Source organism: Capsicum annuum, chromosome 8, assembly GCF_002878395.1.
Source record: "Capsicum annuum cultivar UCD-10X-F1 chromosome 8, UCD10Xv1.1, whole genome shotgun sequence".
In the NCBI taxonomy this organism is placed as follows: domain Eukaryota; kingdom Viridiplantae; phylum Streptophyta; class Magnoliopsida; order Solanales; family Solanaceae; genus Capsicum; species Capsicum annuum.
Window position 1 is genome coordinate 55,913,889 of NC_061118.1, and position 17,870 is coordinate 55,931,758.

At 36.4% G+C, this 17,870-nt stretch overlaps 1 protein-coding gene across 2 annotated transcripts; it reads right to left on the bottom strand.

Annotated features, from left to right (window-relative positions):
• Positions 1–78: 78 nt before the first annotated feature.
• On the bottom strand, positions 79–9,055 carry LOC107852339 (glycosyl hydrolase 5 family protein). Of its 2 annotated transcripts, none has more exons than XM_016697400.2 (4): positions 8,622–9,055; positions 2,096–2,343; positions 934–1,454; positions 79–662 (listed from the first exon to the last, which is right to left on the bottom strand). In XM_016697400.2, exons 1-4 carry the CDS (start codon positions 9,021–9,023, stop codon positions 220–222), a joined length of 1,614 nt encoding a protein of 537 aa, XP_016552886.1. In that variant the 5' UTR covers positions 9,024–9,055; the 3' UTR covers positions 79–219. The 2 variants fall into 2 exon arrangements, with proteins under 2 accessions (XP_016552886.1, XP_016552885.1); XM_016697399.2 differs by having other exon boundaries at positions 79–716.
• Between the last annotated feature and the right edge of the window lie 8,815 nt (positions 9,056–17,870).

Below are 17,870 nucleotides of genomic sequence, written 5' to 3' on the forward strand. Positions count from 1 at the left end.
TTAACAATTGTGCTACTGATGTGCTTTAATTCTTCTTGCGTTACAAATATTACACACCATTTGAAGCTGGAGATTCCATGGATGAATAACTTATATTCAGTGACTTATCTATTTTTATTTCTTTGTTACACGTACAGTTTCCATGAATATGATTTTATGAAGTGCGTGAAAAATAAATTTCATTCTGTGTCTAAATGAACTATCCATCTACTGTAGCACTTACAAGATATGGCTTAAAGTACTTCCTAGAAATTGAATGATTTGCTTCCTCTGGAGAAAGGATTTTGTAGTTTTTTGTTGCCTGGTGCTATCAATGATTTTGAACCATTGGCTTGCGGGGTCACAAGATTTATCTTTGCTCAAGCATTTGCAAGTGTTTGTGAATATAACATTTTTGGAATCAACATCTAAACAAAGACTAGTGCCATCTTGTAGCTTAGAAGATAGGTGCATCTTGGAGTCAGAGATAGCTTGCCACTTCGAGTTGGAGTTGGTGCACATTATGCCAAGTTTTGCTGCCTGCCCAGACTTATCTGCTTGTAGGCAAAAGTAAGTTCCTGTTAATGTCAGCGTTTTCGTTGGAGCATAGTCCCACGGGTCGGCCTCAGAGCATGGACCGAGCTCCAATGGCTGCAGCAATGAAATTCTTCTAACACAAAGCCCTGTCATTGGATGGAAGATTAATTTGTGGGAGCGAGACTCGTTATATCCTGGCCCTGCATTCCTAACCAAGGTAAACTCTCCATATTTGCTAAGAAAAAGGTCAAAATGGTTCTAACGTATTGGAGAAAAATTAATTTGTCATCCTTCCACCTATTGGATTCAAATACTAACATTTAGGGCATTTGAGGTTCAATAGGTGGAACTAGGGTAACTTTAGATCATTTCCAATGCCCGTTATGTCTAATCTAATTAACATAATAAATGGAGTACCTTGGAAAGGAGATTGGACGGCTGAGATCCTTTGCAGGAAGCTTGAGTTTCTAGGTTCACACCAATTCCAATCCAAAACCCCATAGAACTCATTGAGTCCAACAACCCCTTCTCTCAAATAATAGCTTCCAACAAGTGTCCACAGTGCCCAATCAAAGTCAAGTTCAGCTGCTAGCCCAAGGAAACAATTGAAATACCTATTGTCATTTACATTGATGCCTCTTTGATCCACCCCAAACTCACTCACAAACAATGGATAGCCTTGGCCTAACAGAAAACCACCTTTGCTCATTATGTCATTCACTATTTGTCCACAAACTTGATTGGGGTTGCCTGTTTCCCAAGATTTTGTATCCGTGAAACTGTATCGATGAATCTCAAAGACAAGCTTTCCAGAGAAAGTCAAGTTAAGTGGTCTCTTGCTCAGGAAAGAAAGATCCTTATCGAAATATAGGCCAGAGAGAATGACAAGAACATCAGGGTTAGCTGCATGCACCGCTTCAGCCCCTTTCTGCATGTACCTAGCTCGAAAACAATCTTTAGTAAGTAATATATGGTTGAAATTGTCAAAGTCACTCATTGTTATCGCTAATCTAACATGGTTCAGTACAAGACACTTCGAGGATTTTCCTCAACTTGAGCAAGCTCCCTCGAAATGTGAGGGTAGATTATAATATGGATAGAGCTGGCCTCGCCAATTTTAGAATTAGAAGTCACAAGAAAATATTAGCTGAGGTTTTTTAATATAGCAGGATTCTAACTATTGATAGAATCCTTGTGTGTGTGTGTTTTCCCATTTTTTTATGCCTTAAATGGTCAATAGACCTCTTTCAGGTGCCGATTTGGTTGCCCCTCAGCTATGTTGGTCGGATTCATGAAAAATATTGTTGCACCCGTGCTGAATTCTTCAAAAAGAGGCAGAGCAAACATAGCACCTCAGCATAGTTTTACTTTGGAGGTTTGTATTTAGCCCCCTCCAATGTACTTTTTGTTTTTAGTGTGATATATACACGGTGACGATAGGAGTAGGCCAAACCCCCTATCAACATGGAAAGTGAAATTCTGGGCGAATTAAAAAAAAATGAAGTACTAAATGCTTTCTACAATTTAGTGTTAATTGTCCTTTTCTCTTGTCATATAAGTATACATTTGCATTTTATACCTGTACCAGTCGTTAACATTCTGTCTAGGCCCTCGAAGTTCATTTCTTAAGCTCATACCAACGACATTCGTAACGTTGTTGAAAGTGGTGGCAACCTTGGTAAGGCCCTGCACCCAAAGATCAGGATTGAAGTATTGATCGCCGAAGAAGCCATTTCCATCGAAGTTGCTGCAGCACCAACCAGGCTTGCTGATGTGATTGTCTAGTATGACCATCACATTGTTATTTCCCAGACTAGCCACCACTGCCTGCCAACATCAGTAACAGAATTTTAGTCCCAAAGTTAATTAGACTGATCTATGAACTTTTAAGAAACACAATTGGCATTATTAGGGAAAAAGCTACATGATAGATTAATTGTGTCTTTCATTTGCCATTTGGCGTAACGACTATGCTTTTAACATTAGTCATATGGAGCAAATATGCCCCAAAGTTACTGGTAAAAGAGCAATTATACCCGTTCTTCGTTTTTTTGGCCTAAAAATGCCGTTATCTTAATCAAGTGAAGCATATAATATCTCTCTCCACTGAAAATAAGTATGAAATAATATTTCTTTTGTCGAGCTGAAAATTCAAATTGAAAAAGATAATCTCAGCAATAATAAAACAACAATTAGTGATTAAATCAAAATAATAAAATGAATAACCATATAACACCATTAGTAAACTAAACAAAACACTCATAAGCAATCACGTGGTCAGGTGGAACCCATAAAGATTCAAATTTGTAACTTAACCCATTTCAACAGCAAAAAAAAAAAATCAATTCAAAGTTTTAACGTTTAAGATGAACCCATTGAGACAACTAGAAGCAATCTAAAAAATCAATTTTGCGGCTGAACTCTTCAATTCAAAGATTCAATTTCAGCGAAGCCATTACAATTACTGAAAATTCTTAATATTTGATTCAGTTCACTAATTGCGTTATATTATCACTTAAATTGTTATTCTGATTTTGTTCATAAATTATGTAATACTGTAATTGAGATTATTTTTTCACAACATAAATTTTTAACTCAGCAAAAAATATTGACCTGAAGTCCATTGGTGGAAAGGAGTATATTTGCTTCACTTGGTTAATGTTAAGAATATTTTTGTGCAAAAACGTAAACGGAGGCATGATTTTTCTATTTTCAATATTTCAGGGGTATATTTGCTCCACTTGACTAATAATAAAGATATTTCGATGAAAAACAAGCAGAAGACCTAAAAGATTCAAAAAAATAAAAAGAGATCACGAATTAGAGAATAAATTTGTATTTGTGTAACCTTCAAATTCACAAGCACAAACATAGTTAAAGATTCATACATTTAATTAAGATTAGTTGAAGCCTAATGAGAGGAATTATCCTATCCATGATTTGGAGCTATGCACAGTCGTGTTTGTCTTGAAGTTGTGGAGCCACTACTTGTATGGAGTTCGTTGTGAGATCTTCTCAGATCACTGTAGCCTTCGGTACTTCGTCATCCAGCAAGATCTTAATACGAGGCAGTATTGTTGGCTTAAGTTGCTTAAGATTTATGACTTGACTATTCTCTACTATTCGGGCAAGGCTAATGTGGTTGTGGATGCCTTGAGTCGGAAGTCGACTAGCATAGGTAGCTTGACACATCTTTTTACCCAGAAGAGGCCTTTGGTCTTAGAGGTTCAATATTTAGCTAACCAGATGGTTAGGCTTGATATTTCGACACCTGAGAGTGTTTTGACATTTGTGGAGGCTAGATCTTCTTTGATGGAGCAGATTCAAGCTCATCAGTTTGACAATGTTGAATTGAGGTTGATTTGAGATAAGATGTTAAGTGGGGAGACTAAGGAAGCCTCACTTGATTCAGATGGAGTTTTGAGAATTAGGGGTGGAGTTTGTGTGCTTAGAGTGGATGATTGGTTTAAGTTGATCCTGAAAGAGGCCTATTGTTCCAGATATTTCATCCATTCAGGTGTGACTAAGATGTATTGTGATTTGAGGCAGTACTACTGGTGGGGTGGTATGAGGCGAGATGTGGCAGAGTTCATATCTCGTTGTCTTTGTTGCCAGCAGGTGAAGTCCGAGCATCTGGTGGATTGCTTTAGAGGTTGCCTATTCCTAAGTAAAAATGGGAACGGATCACTATAGACTTTGTGACTGGTTTTTCGCATACACCTCATGGTTCTGATAGTGTTTGGGTCATCGTGGATCGATTGACCAAGTTAGCTCATTTTATTCCAGTTCAGGTCTCATTCAGTGTTGAGAGGTTAGCCCGTATCTGCTTTCGTGAGATTGTGCGTCTATATGGTGTGTCGATGTTCATTATTTTAGATCGAGGTTCTATGTTCACATCTTACTTTTAGGAGAATTTTCAGGATAAGTTGGGTACTTGGGTTGATCTTAGCATATCATTTCACCCCAGACTGATGACCAGCCAGAGTGAATTATTCAGGTTTTAGAGGATATACTCCGCGAATGTGTGATGGATTTTGGTGGCTAGTGGGAGCAACATTTGGCTTTAACAGAGTTTGCATATAATAATAGTTACCATTTCATTATTGATATGACTCCTTTTGAGGCATTGTACGGTAGGCATTATCACTCCCTAGTGGATTGGTTTGATGTTTTAGAGTTGAGACCTCGAGATGCGAACTTCCTTTGTGAGTCTTTGGATAAAATCCACATCATTTAGGATAGATTTAGAGCTGCTCAGATTAGGCAAACGTGTTATGCTAATCTTAGACTTTGTGCCTTGAGATTTAGTGTAGGTGATCGTCTCTTTGTTCGAGTTTCAACCATGAAGGGTGTGATGAGGTTTGGGAAGAGGGGCAAACTTAGCTCCAGGTATATTGGTCCATTTGAGATTCTTCTGACTGTTGGTGATGTGGCTTATGAGTTGACTTTGACCTCTGATCTATCATCTGTTCATCCAGTTTTTCATGTTTTGATATTTCATCGTTATCTTCCTGATGAGTCTCATGTCATTCGTTAGGAGTCGGTTCAGTTAGATGAGCGGTTGTCTTTTGTTGAGGAGCCGGTCTCCATTTTGGCAAGGGATGTTAGGCGGTTCTGCTTTAGAGTTATTCCTGTGGTTAAGGTTCAGTGGCGACATCGACTTGTAGATAAGGTTACTTGGGAGGTTGAATCTTACATGCGTAGTTTCTATCCCCAACTCTTCATTGGTTCAGGTATTTCTTTGCCTTAGTTCGAGGACAAACTAGATTTTTAGTGGTGGATATGTAACGACCTGAAAATTTTGATAAAATATGTGAAATTTGTGATTTTATGTGATTTGACTGTTTTACTCCTTCCCATAGTTGCATTATGATATTTCTGGTGGTATGGGGGTGATTGACATAATTTTCGATGCATTTTGGAACCACTTATGTGATATTATGGTTTTTTATGGCTTCGAGAGTCTTATTTTGGACTTATGTGGATATCTTTTGATTCGGGCGATGAATGGCTAAACGGACGACGCCAGCAGCTTCAGAATATCAATTTTAGGTTGGGTAGATCTCTGATTTGGATTCCGGTGCATTTGAGCTCATTTCGACCTATTGATAAAAAAGTTGGAAAATTGAAAATATGGGTGTGGGACCACATTTGATCGAAATGATCTCAAATGGAAAATTCGATATCACCAGTAAATCTAGTACTTTAATTTTAGGGTGGTAAGATATTTGATGTGATTTTACGACTTTTTAAATCTCATTTCAACCCTCGATTTGAAATATTATGATTTTAAATTTCGGGGATCAATTTTGTGAAAATAATTTTTTTTTGAAAATGCAAATTCGCCAACGCATTCAGAACGTCGAATTTAGTGTGGTTATATAGTTCGTTTGCATATATTGGACCCCAAACAAATCCGGGACACCATGTCGAAGTCCGGATTGGACTTAAAAACAAAAAAAAAGAACAACTTTTTATCTATAGCTGGTGCAGAAAATTTGCCCTATTAATAATAGTTTTTGGACCCATGTTGCTCATTTTTCATTTTGCCTCTTGAGAGTTAAACCCTAAAATAGTGAGGGAGCTTAAAAGTGAAGCTTGTGAGAACTTAGATAGCTAGATTAACATCTATTTTTTGATTCTATTACGAATTTAAGGTAAGAATTCACCATATTCTTAATAATTTTTTGATTAATTTCTCAAAACCCCAAAAATCTTAGGGCTTGATTTTAAACCCAAATTTCACTCCTTTTCACTTGAATAATATTTTAATCTTACAATTACTAGTTTTTCATCAATTTAACCTTCAAAACAACTCTGATTCTTTGATTTTAATCCAGATTTTAAAGATTTTACCCGGTAAAGCTTAAAAATGGATTTTCTTCGAACCTCATCTTTTTACTCGATTTGACTTGAATTTCAGCTGTAGGTTTCAAAAAATGTGGGAAATGTGTTTTTAAAGTAAAGTTATGATTTTGTCCTTCTTTTTCGAAAAATCTGTTTCGGGGGTCTGTATTGACCCCGAACCAAAAGTAGTCAATATACATGTCGTTGATTTTGCTTTGACACGTAGATTTCATATTTGATAGCGGACCGATTTTGACTTTTGAGGTAGGTTATGGCTTAACTCTTTCAGACTGGGTTGGGTAGTAAATGATGATTCAAAATGCATGTTAAGGGTGAGAACTAATCATGAAAAATGGTTATTTATGTGTTATGCCCGTATGGGGGCTTATATATGATGTAATTATCAAAATTGAGTTATTATGTGATATGTGTGACCTTGTTGGGTCGTATTTGATATTGATAGCCTTGAATACATGTGAATAATTGTATTGTGTTGTTAAGATGCTTAATATGGTATCATTGGTGCATTGTGATTATATTCATACTTTACTGATATATGAGACATGTGAAAATTTGTGGATGAAACTAAAATAATGAGTGGATATTGACTCACGTGATTGTGAAAAAATACTTCATTGTGGTTGGTTGTGGAAATATACATGTGGTTGACAGTGGAAACATATCATGTCGTTGGTTGTGAAAATACTTATTTTGATTGGTTGCAAGCATTACATCCTTATATCATACTCATTCATGAAATATTAGTACCACTGTGATAACATTTGAGAAATACTGACAGCACTTTTTAAAACCCTCCCCGAGAAATGTGTCGGGGAGGAGATATTGTTACACCTTATAATACCTTTTTTAAGGGATATGCCGGAAAGGAGATATGAGATATGTGGATTGTATATGGGTTAACGAACCCCCCATGGATCCTACGTCAGAAAACTTTAGCTCCGTATGCGGTGTATACATGGATTGTGCGACGGTCCCGGAGGTTGTATGTCGACCTCGTGCATCATCATCATCATCATCATATACATTGCACTTACTTGTATTGTATTGCCATATTGACTTGTCATCTGTGCATTTGTTGTATCTTCCTTTACTTGTATTTGATGATCTTATATATACATGTTCTACTTAAATGTGATATAATACGTACTTGTGTCCTATTGTGGTGTGTTGTTGCAATATATGTGATATATTAGAACTGGTAGTGCAAACGGTGTGGGCTACCATTGTGGGACATTTTCTGATTGCAGGTGACGTGCCCTTAGTATGTATTTTGTATGCTTTATTTTTTACTTTATCTGATCGGCCTATGATACCTACTAAGTACAAGTGGACCGTACCCTCTCCTACTTCACCTTTCGGTGCAGCTTCAGGTTTGGGTGCACCTCAGACTGATTGATTTCGGGCGCCTTCAGATTACTCAAGGTAGTGGTTGGACATTCATACGTCCGGAGTTCACCTCTATCTTTCTGTATTAATTATATCTTTATTTTAACTCCTGAATAATATTGGTAGTTCTTACACCTTTGACACCAGGTTTTGGAAGTTATGGCTGCATGTGTTGATTTTATTCTTTATGCTTTTATTATATCTATGTAGTTCGACTTTAATCTAGAAGCTTTACCTTGGGGACATTTCAGTCTTCTTTTCTCTGTGTGTATCAGTTTGAATAAGAGGCTTACTATTATTAAGGTTTGTTGCGATAAATGTCATCATGATCCTTGTTTTTGGATCGCGACAAAATAGCGGCAGGAGAAGGAGAAAGAAAAGCAACATGCAACAGAACAATGCTGACCATATATGAGTGACAATCATATTAGATATACATTTCCGTAAATTGGGAGGTGACATCCAACCAACTTCTTGTCATTTATCACTACTAAAAGAATATCAATCAACCATCGATAAATTCTCTAACTAAACAGCAAAATTTATATTGCTAATCCTAGTTTACCGCTGAGCAATATAGAGAGGACATTTGTGGCTTTATAGTATATATAACCTAACCTAAAATTTCTTACAACCTTAATAAACCAAAAACATATGAGAAAAAGTCAGACTCATAGGTCGAGGTAGCCGTCAAGAAAACAAACCATCAACCATCTTACTAGCAACAAAAAGACAATAATAATTTAACTTTTATAAGTTGATAGTAGTATAGTGTAAATTCATTTAATTGTATTATATATGTGCGTATAGAAGTTAATAGTTGAAAATATGATAAATGATTACGTACATACCTGGTAAGCCTGGAGAACGGATAGATCGAGTATGGAAGGATTGTTAGCTTGAAGTCCAGCAATGGACTCAACAAGGCCAAGGTTATTAAAGGACTGACGTACAGTTAAGGAAACCAAAGAATCATTAGTAAACAAGAAAAGAGGCCAAGTAAGCCTAACACAATTAAAACCCATGTTCGTAATGGATTTTGAAATGGTGTCAACTGGCTGCTTGCTTAGTCCTTCCGCCACCATGACTTCTAAATGACTCACCCAGTTCACGCATGACAACTTCACCCTCTGACCTCCCTCATTCACTATCCACCTTGAATTCGTGTAAAGTACTGCATATGAAAATTGGGTCATCATCAACACCAAAACAGTAACAACAATAATGATCAAGAATGGTGGTGATTCCCCCATTTCTCTAGCAGTTTTGCTCTCATTTGTATATGGGAAGATGACTTCTATTTATAGAGTTCGTTCATTAGTGCTCTCTCCTTTCCAATTACGTCACTACCGAAATTTTGTTGCTGAACGGCAAAATTTTTAGCTAATTTTATTTACCTAGTGATGATTAGCGACAGATTATCAAAATAAAAATTAATTGCCAACGGTTTAGCACAGACCAACACGAAGTTTGAAGTTAAATTTTTCTTTTTATATATATATAGAGAGAGAAAAAAATCATGATTACATAGAATTTAAGAAAGAAGAAAATAATTTTGAAAGTTTGTGATTTAAGACAAGATAAAGACATTTGTATGGAAAGACTTTTTACTTGTGGTCTTAGATAAGTTTATAGTGTCATTTGTGTGATTTAAAATTCATGATTAAGGTAAAATAGAAAGTTTATAATTAAATTATATCAAAATAAAAATGTATGTCATTCTTTCTAAAACAACTAGAAAGGAAAGTATGATATATAAATTGAGACATATAAAAGCAGAGTTTAAGATTAAATTATAGGACATGTGAACCCGCGGTCTAGCCGTAAAACTAGGTTTATGTATATCTCTCATATAATTGATATAATATTATCTAATGGCATCCGTACCACAAGAAAGTTTAATGGTAATACACATCAAGCTTCTGATTAAGAAAATAAAAGGTTAATTAAACGATGTATCCCATGTTCATGGGGTAACTCAGAGAGTATTCATCTTTCTGGTCTTATGTAATGTAACTGCTACCATGATGTTGGAAACACGCTAAGCAATAACGAGTCATAGTGTGTCCATCTCTAATACATGGAATTTCTAGGAAAAAGTGAGCTCTACACTCCACGTTTTCTACTCTTAATTACTTTTAGGGCAAGGGATAACATTGAGAGACTTACAAGGCAAAATTACATGCTTACACTAAATAATTGAATATGTGATATGCGATTGAATATGAATAAATAACTAATCGTGATTAATAATCTACATTTTCATTTCTTCAATACTACTTAACCATGCTCACTTAAATTAATACACAATATAATATCTGATGTGAATAAATATTTACCTATACGCCTCTTCACCCAACCCCATCTAAATAATTAAGAATGATCCAAATTTGACATCAACTTCTAAGATAGGGGTAAACAAAAGTTATCTTTATCAAAATGAGTTGGTACATCGTTGAACAACTCAACAACTTTGTATAGAAAAAGTAATAACCAAAAAAGTAGCTACAATTTGAACGTAAGAGTAACAAGTATAAATGAGCAAGTTGTAAAACATCTCCGATCTTTAACATGCATGTGTAGGGTAGGACATATAGAAATGGCAGCTGGCAATGTAGCTAGGGTGTGCAGCGGTCGGTTCGATTCGATGTTATGTGTTATTGGTTCGGTTTATCGATTTTCGACTTTTAAATATGTAAAACCAATAATCAACCAATAAAACATTTTCTTATCGGTTTTTGGTCCTTAACTTTCGGTTTTCGATTTAATCAATAAGAAAATACTCATAAAATAGAAATAGTAACAACTAACATAAAAAACGAAATCTTAGTTACCGCCAAAATCTTACGCAATGCACTTTAGTTTACAAGAATCTTCAAACTTGAACTGAATGTTAGTTCGGAAAAAAAAACTAAATCCTAATTGTTGGAAGCTACTAAATGCTTCAAGCTTTCTAATACGATAATACCCAAGCTTTATATTGTTCCTTTGTTCCCCTAAATAAGTTAATACTTTGTGAATCACTACATTGTGAATAAATAGTGCATATATATATATATATATATATATATATATATATATATATATATATATACACACACGTAGAAGTAATATAGATATTTATGTATATAATATAAATAGGGATAAAACAATAACTTAGTATATCCTTATTGGGTTATCGGTTTAACTGATTGTTAGCCCATATGTTATTGGGCCTTTAGTTTATGGACCTTTAGGTTATTGGCTATGTATATATATAGCCTACTTTTGTTTTAGTTAGTTTTTATGCTTTTCAGATTATATTGTAAACCTTAGCCTTTCTTTCTTTCAATAAAGTTCTATTAACATGGTATCAAAGCTAGTTTGATCCATGTCCTTTGATTTGTTGGTTGAAGATTTTGTAGCAGGCACCTACTGCGCGGATCGAACTCCGCGGTGAGTTCGCTGGGGGGTACGGGGGGCAGCGCGCCCCCGTCCGGGGTTCGGGGCGGAGCCCCGAATTTTTGAGGTGCTGCTGTATTCGTTTGCTGTCTGGTATTGTTCGTCTTTCGTTCTTTTGCTTGCTGCCATTGTTGTTCGTTCGGAATTGTTCAACCTAGGGTTTTGCATCTTTTTGTTTTTTTGAATTGTTTGTGTGTTGCTGTGTTTACAATGACTGGAAAGGATGATTCTCTCCAGTCCATTAGTACTCAATTAGATGGTAAGAACTATGCCTATTGGAGTTATGTCATGAAGAATTTTCTTCGTGGGAAGAATATGTGGGGTTATATCACTGGAGTAAAACTAAGACCTATCGATGATAAAACTGAAAATTTTGATTTGTTGGTGGACTTATGGGAAACTAATAACTCCAAGATTATCACTTGGATCAACAATTCTGTAACTCAGTCAATTGGTATGCAATTGGCTAAGTATGACACAGCAAAGGAGGTCTGGGATCATTTGGAAAGACTGTACACTCAGTCTAATTTTGCTAAGCAGTACCAGTTGGAGTATGATATCCGTGCTCTTCAACAGCATGATCTCAGTATTCAAGATTTTTATGCTGCCATGTCGGATTTGTGGGATCAATTGGCACTTACTGAATCTGCAGAGTTAAAAGGTTTTGGGCCGTACATTGCTAGACGAGAAGAGCAACGCTTGGTTCAGTTTTTGATGGCACTACGTTCTGACTTTGAGGGCCTACGTGGAACAATCCTTCATCGATCTCCCCTCCCTACTGTTGATTCTGTGGTTCATGAACTGATTGCAGAGGAGACTCGTATCAAGTCTCAAGTGGATAAAGGGTCTAAAGTAACTACTACTCCTGTCGTGTTTGCTGCTTCAACTGATCAGTCTAGGCCACCACGTACTCAGACTCGACAATCTCCTAACGTTGCATTTGATGAGTGTGCATTCTGCAAACAGAAAAATTATTGGAAGGCTCAGTGTCCGTTGTTACTTAACAAGGTCAAACAGCCTCAATCTGGGCAGCAACAGAAATATGGGCAGCAAAAGTCTCCGTCACGCTCCTCTGGTGCTCCTCCATGGTCATCTCGTCCTCCACAGTTCGCTGCTGCTGCACCATCTGTAGATGTTGAGTCTGTTAGCACTATGCCACCTTCTGCGTTGGATCCCCAGGTTTTCGAACAGTTCAGACAGTTCTTCGTTTCTAATCCTACGGCCATGTCAGCATCTATGTCTCATTCGGGTTCAGTTTCTTCTAGTACCTCAGGTATTCCTTCCTCCTTGTGGATATTGGATTCTGGTGCGTCTCATCACATGTCCCCTCATTTGTCATCGTTTGGTTCTTTGTCACCCATTTCACCAATCTCTGTTATGTCCGCGAGTGCTGTACCTATGTCAGTCGAGGGTGTTGGTTCTGTTACTACCCCTCACATTGTCCTCTCTGATGTTTATTACATTCCCAAACTTGCTTTAAATCTTGTTTCGGTCAGTCAGTTGTGTAAGGCTGGTAATTGGGTGTTTTTTTCTGATTCTGTTTGTGTTATACAGGACCAACACACTCAGAGGGTGATTGGGACCGGCCATAGGTTGGGGGAACTCTATGTCTTGGAGAATCTCAAAGTGTCTGCAGTTGCTGCCTCTAGCATAGATTTATCTTCTTTTCGTTTGAGTCCTTTGTCTTCTCAGTTTTATCTTTGGCATTCCAGATTAGGACATGTGTCAGTTTCACGTTTACGTTTTTTGGTCTCTAGTGGTGCTTTGGGTCATGTGAACACTAGTGATATTTCAGATTGTAGTGGTTGTAAACTGGCAAAATTTTCTGCCTTACCGTTTAATAAAAGTGTGTCTTATTCTGTTGCTCCTTTTGATATTATTCATTCTGATGTATGGGGACCAGCGCCAGTATCCACTAAGGGTGGATCGACCTATTATGTTTCGTTTATAGATGACTATACTCGTTATACCTGGGTGTATCTTATGAAACGCAGATCTGATTTCTTTGGCATTTACAACAACTTTAGAGCCCTTGTTAAAACACAACATTCGGCTGTGATAAAGTGTTTCAGGTGTGACTTAGGGGGTGAATATACCTCTAATGACTTCACTCAGTTACTTGCCTCTGATGGTACCATACACCAGTCATCGTGTACCGACACTCCTGAGCAGAACGGTCTGGCAGAAAGAAAACATCGTCATATTGTTGAGACAGCACGCTCTTTACTTTTGTCTGCAGAGGTTCCTAGTATTTTTTGGGGAGAAGCAGTCCTAACTGCTGTATATGTGATTAATCGTATTCCTACTGCATTGACTTCAGGGATGTCTCCGTTTGAGAAACTATATGGTCACCCGCCGAATTATTCTGCATTACGAGTTTTTGGATGTACTTGCTTTGTTCTTCGTCCTCATGTTGAACGAAATAAGTTAGGGTCAAAATCAGCTATATGTGTGTTTTTGGGGTATGGTATTGGACAAAAAGGATATCGTTGCTATGATCCTGTAAGTCAGAAATTATATGTTTCACGACATGTCACTTTTTTGGAACATATTCCTTTTTATTCCATTCCAGCTAAAACCCATGATGTGACAAAGTCAGATATTTGGCTTATTGATCCCTTTGGGATTGACATAGAGGTTCCAGTTCCAGATCCATCCATGCCTTCTGGTGTGCCACCTGATAGTGCTTCAGCCTCGCCTGTGCCTGAGTCTGCTCCTTCGACTGTTGAGACTGGAGACCCACCACCTCTGAGGAGGTCTACTCGACCTTGTAAGTCCACCAAACTGCCAGATTTTTCCTATTCTACATATTCAGCCTCATTTGCTTCCTTTATTGCAAACATACATCATTTGTCTGAACCTGAGTCGTATAGAGAGGCTGTGTCTGATCCTCTTTGGCAGAATGCTATGGCTGAGGAACTTGCTGCTCTTCATCATACACATACATGGGATTTGGTTACTCTCCCACCTGGTAAGCATGCGATTGGTTGTCGATGGGTGTATAAGATAAAAACAAAATCTGATGGGTCTGTTGAGCGATACAAGGCAAGACTTGTGGCAAAAGGGTACTCACAACAATATGGTATGGATTATGAGGAGACTTTTTCCCCCGTAGCAAAGATGACGACTGTTCGCACTATGATTGCTGTTGCATACGTTCGACAGTGGAAGATATTTCAGATGGATGTCAAGAATGCTTTTCTGAATGGTGATCTCCACGAGGAAGTTTATATGACTCCTCCCCCAGGTATTGACCACCAGCCAGGTGAAGTTTGTCGGCTTCGAAAAGCTTTATACGGTCTCAAACAAGCCCCTCGTGCTTGGTTTGAGAAATTCTCCACTGTTATTACTTCCCTTGGATTTGTCCCGAGTAACCATGATTCAGCATTGTTTGTTAGATGTACAAGTGCAGGGCGAATTCTATTGTCCTTATATGTAGATGATATGATTATTACTGGTGATGATCATAGTGGTATTGAGTTATTGAAGCATGATTTGGCTCATCGATTTGCAATGAAGGACTTGGGCTTGCTGCGTTATTTTCTGGGTATTGAGGTGGCTCAGTCTAAGAAAGGGTATCTTCTTTCTCAGACTAAGTATATATCTGACTTGTTTACACGGGCGCGTCTTTCTGACAACAGGACTGTAGATACTCCCCTTGAAACCAATGCACGTTACTCTCCTAGTGATGGTGTTCCATTATCAGATCCGAGTCTTTATCGAACTATTGTGGGTAGTTTGGTTTATCTTACGGTTACTCGTCCAGATATAGCACATGCAGTTCATGCTGTTAGCCAGTTTGTTACTGCTCCTACTTCTGTTCACTGGGGAGCTGTACTTCGTATTCTAAGGTATCTTCGTGGCACTCAGTTTCAGAATCTCTTGTTTCCCTCGACGTCATCTCTCGAGTTGCGAGCCTATAGTGATGCTGATTGGGATGGAGATCGCAATGATCGTAAATCCACCACTGGTTTTTGTGTGTTTCTTGGAGACTCTTTAATCTCGTGGAAGAGCAAGAAACAAGATGTTGTCTCTAGATCTTCCACGGAGGCTGAGTATCGTGCTATGGCTGTGACTACATGTGAGATTATTTGGTTACGTTGGCTTCTTGCAGATATGGGGGTTCACATTTCTATGCCTACTCCCCTGCATTGTGATAACAAAAGTGCGGTACAAATTGCAAAGAATTCTGTCTTCCATGAGCGTACGAAGCACATTGAGATTGATTGTCACTTCACCCGTCATCATTTACAGCTCGGGACCATATCGCTTCCTTTTGTTCCATCGTCTTTGCAGATTGCTGACCTTTTTACGAAGGCTCAGTCGGCGTCTCGATTTCGTTTTTTGTGTGACAAACTCTCAATGCTTATTGCTGTTGCATTGTGAGTTTGAGGGGGGATGTTAGCCCATATGTTATTGGGCCTTTAGTTTATGGACCTTTAGGTTATTGGCTATGTATATATATAGCCTACTTTTGTTTTAGTTAGTTTTTTATGCTTTTCAGATTATATTGTAAACCTTAGCCTTTCTTTCTTTCAATAAAGTTCTATTAACACCGATAACCCAATAAGCTAAAACCGAACCGTTTACCCAATAAATTTTTTTATAAAATCAATAAAAAACCATTAACTCAATAACCCAATACCAATAGCCTAATAGTATTTTTATCAGTTCAGTTTATCGGTCGGTTCGATTTTTGCAGAACCCTAAATGTAGGGGAGAGAGGTGGATTTAAGCTAATTCCAGGTGGGTTTATCTTTATACAAATACATGACGAGTTCAAATATCTTTTCATATAAAAAATTATGTGATTGCAAGAGGGTTGTGGGTTAAAGATAATATACGCACCGCACAATTCGTAGAAATTTCTGTTGCACACACTTAATGGATATCTTTAATTGCATGCACATTCTAATTTTAAGAGTTGATATAAACAATTGAAATTTTAGTTTTAGGAAAATGAGTTATGCTTCAACATGTTTTAGCAAATACGCTTTAATGTTGATTTCTTTTTTTCTTTCTTCTATTCTCATCAATCCTTGCTATGAGTATTATAACTTTACTATTGGAAGTTTCTAAATTTTAGTAAACTTTATCATAAATAATACTGAGTCATTAAGGATAAATAGAATATTTTCCTCGAGCCAAATTAATGAGCCTTTCATGAGCTTCCATTGGTAGTGGCCGGCCATCATCATATAATTGTTGTCACACCCCTTTTTTCACTCAACGGTTGAGTTGAAGGGTTTTTCCAGTTAAAGTGACGATTTTGAATAGGGATTAGTTTATTAACAGAGTCGCCACTTGGAATTGAGTTATGGTGTTTCAAATCACCTTTTTGAATCCCTAGTCAAAAGGAAATGATTCTTTATTATGGACTACGAAAACAGAAGACCGGATAAGGAATTCTGTTGACCGAGGGGAAGGTGTGAGGCACCCCTCGAGTCCCATGGTTCTAGCACAATCGCTTTTATCAACTTATACTTAACTTAAACTAGTTGATAAATTATGATTGAAGGCCTTGATTCGCTCATTTTAATATCTAAAATTTGTCTAAAACTCTCGTATTAAATTGGTGAAAATTAATTTTAGAAAAATATTTGTCAAGATGCATTATTGCATCGTTAAATTTTTAAAATGTCTCAGAAAGAAGCGTACGCCGCATTCTTAATTGAGATGAATATTTCAAACGCGCCTAAACTTGCCTAGAGTTAAAGGCGTTGATTTTTCTTTTGTAAACTCGTAATAATACATCTATTCGAAATGCTACTTAAATCTTAATAATAAATTTAAACAAAATTTCATTTAGGGTGATTAGTTAATTTAACAAAAATAATTCTCAAAATTTGTTAATGACAATGAAACGAAATAAAGTAATATAATAAAATAATAATAATAATAATAATAATAATAATAATAATAAATTAAATAGTATTACAAATACGAAACTAACTACATTATTTTAGTTTTATTAAAATCTTTAATTTCTATTTTAATTAAATTAAAGTAAATTCTAATTACACGTTATGAGACAAATCAAACATAAAATCACAGAAAGTAAACTAATGATACTTATGAAAATTTGAATTTTTATAACTAAAAGTATTTCGAAAAGTACTCACTTTAACAAAAAATAAAAATTAAACTGAGAATAATAATTACAATAATTTCTCTCATGATCTTTTAAAGTATACACGTAAAGGGGAAATATTTATTTTTTTAGTATATTAAACGAAAAGGAAGTTGGTGGAGTAATTTGAGAAAGAAAAAATAAAATTAAAAAAAAAATGGAAATGTACATGAACAATGATGTCATCGGATGTGGACATGGCAGTGCATCCATTCTAATTTTTACTCTTAAAGCCTTCTCTCTTTTTTTTTTTTAATTAAAATATAATCTTTTATATAATTCACTAAAATAATACTTAAAATTAAACAAAAATAAAACAGCAAATGGATATTTAAAAAAAAACGTTAATTTTTTTTTGTTGTTATTTTATCTAGAAATTTTAATATCTATCACTAACGAAAACAAATCACAAGGAGATATGAAGACAATTCATAACATAATAATTAAAAATCATTGTTAAACTGATTAAGCATACATTTTTTATTTAATACAGTAAATAAATGACATCACATGTTAAACTATGGAATCA

What these genes read in the sequence shown, in the direction of transcription:
- LOC107852339 (XM_016697399.2), bottom strand. Translation starts at nt 9,023, where the DNA reads ATGGGGGAATCACCACCATTCTTGATCATTATTGTTGTTACTGTTTTG. An exon ending in AATGTTAACGACTGGTACAG is followed by an intron (nt 1,455 to 2,095) that starts GTATAAAATGCA and finishes TTTTCGAGCTAG; the next exon opens with GTACATGCAGAAAGGGGCTG. An exon ending in CGTCCAATCTCCTTTCCAAG is followed by an intron (nt 717 to 933) that starts GTACTCCATTTA and finishes TTAGGAATGCAG; the next exon opens with GGCCAGGATATAACGAGTCT.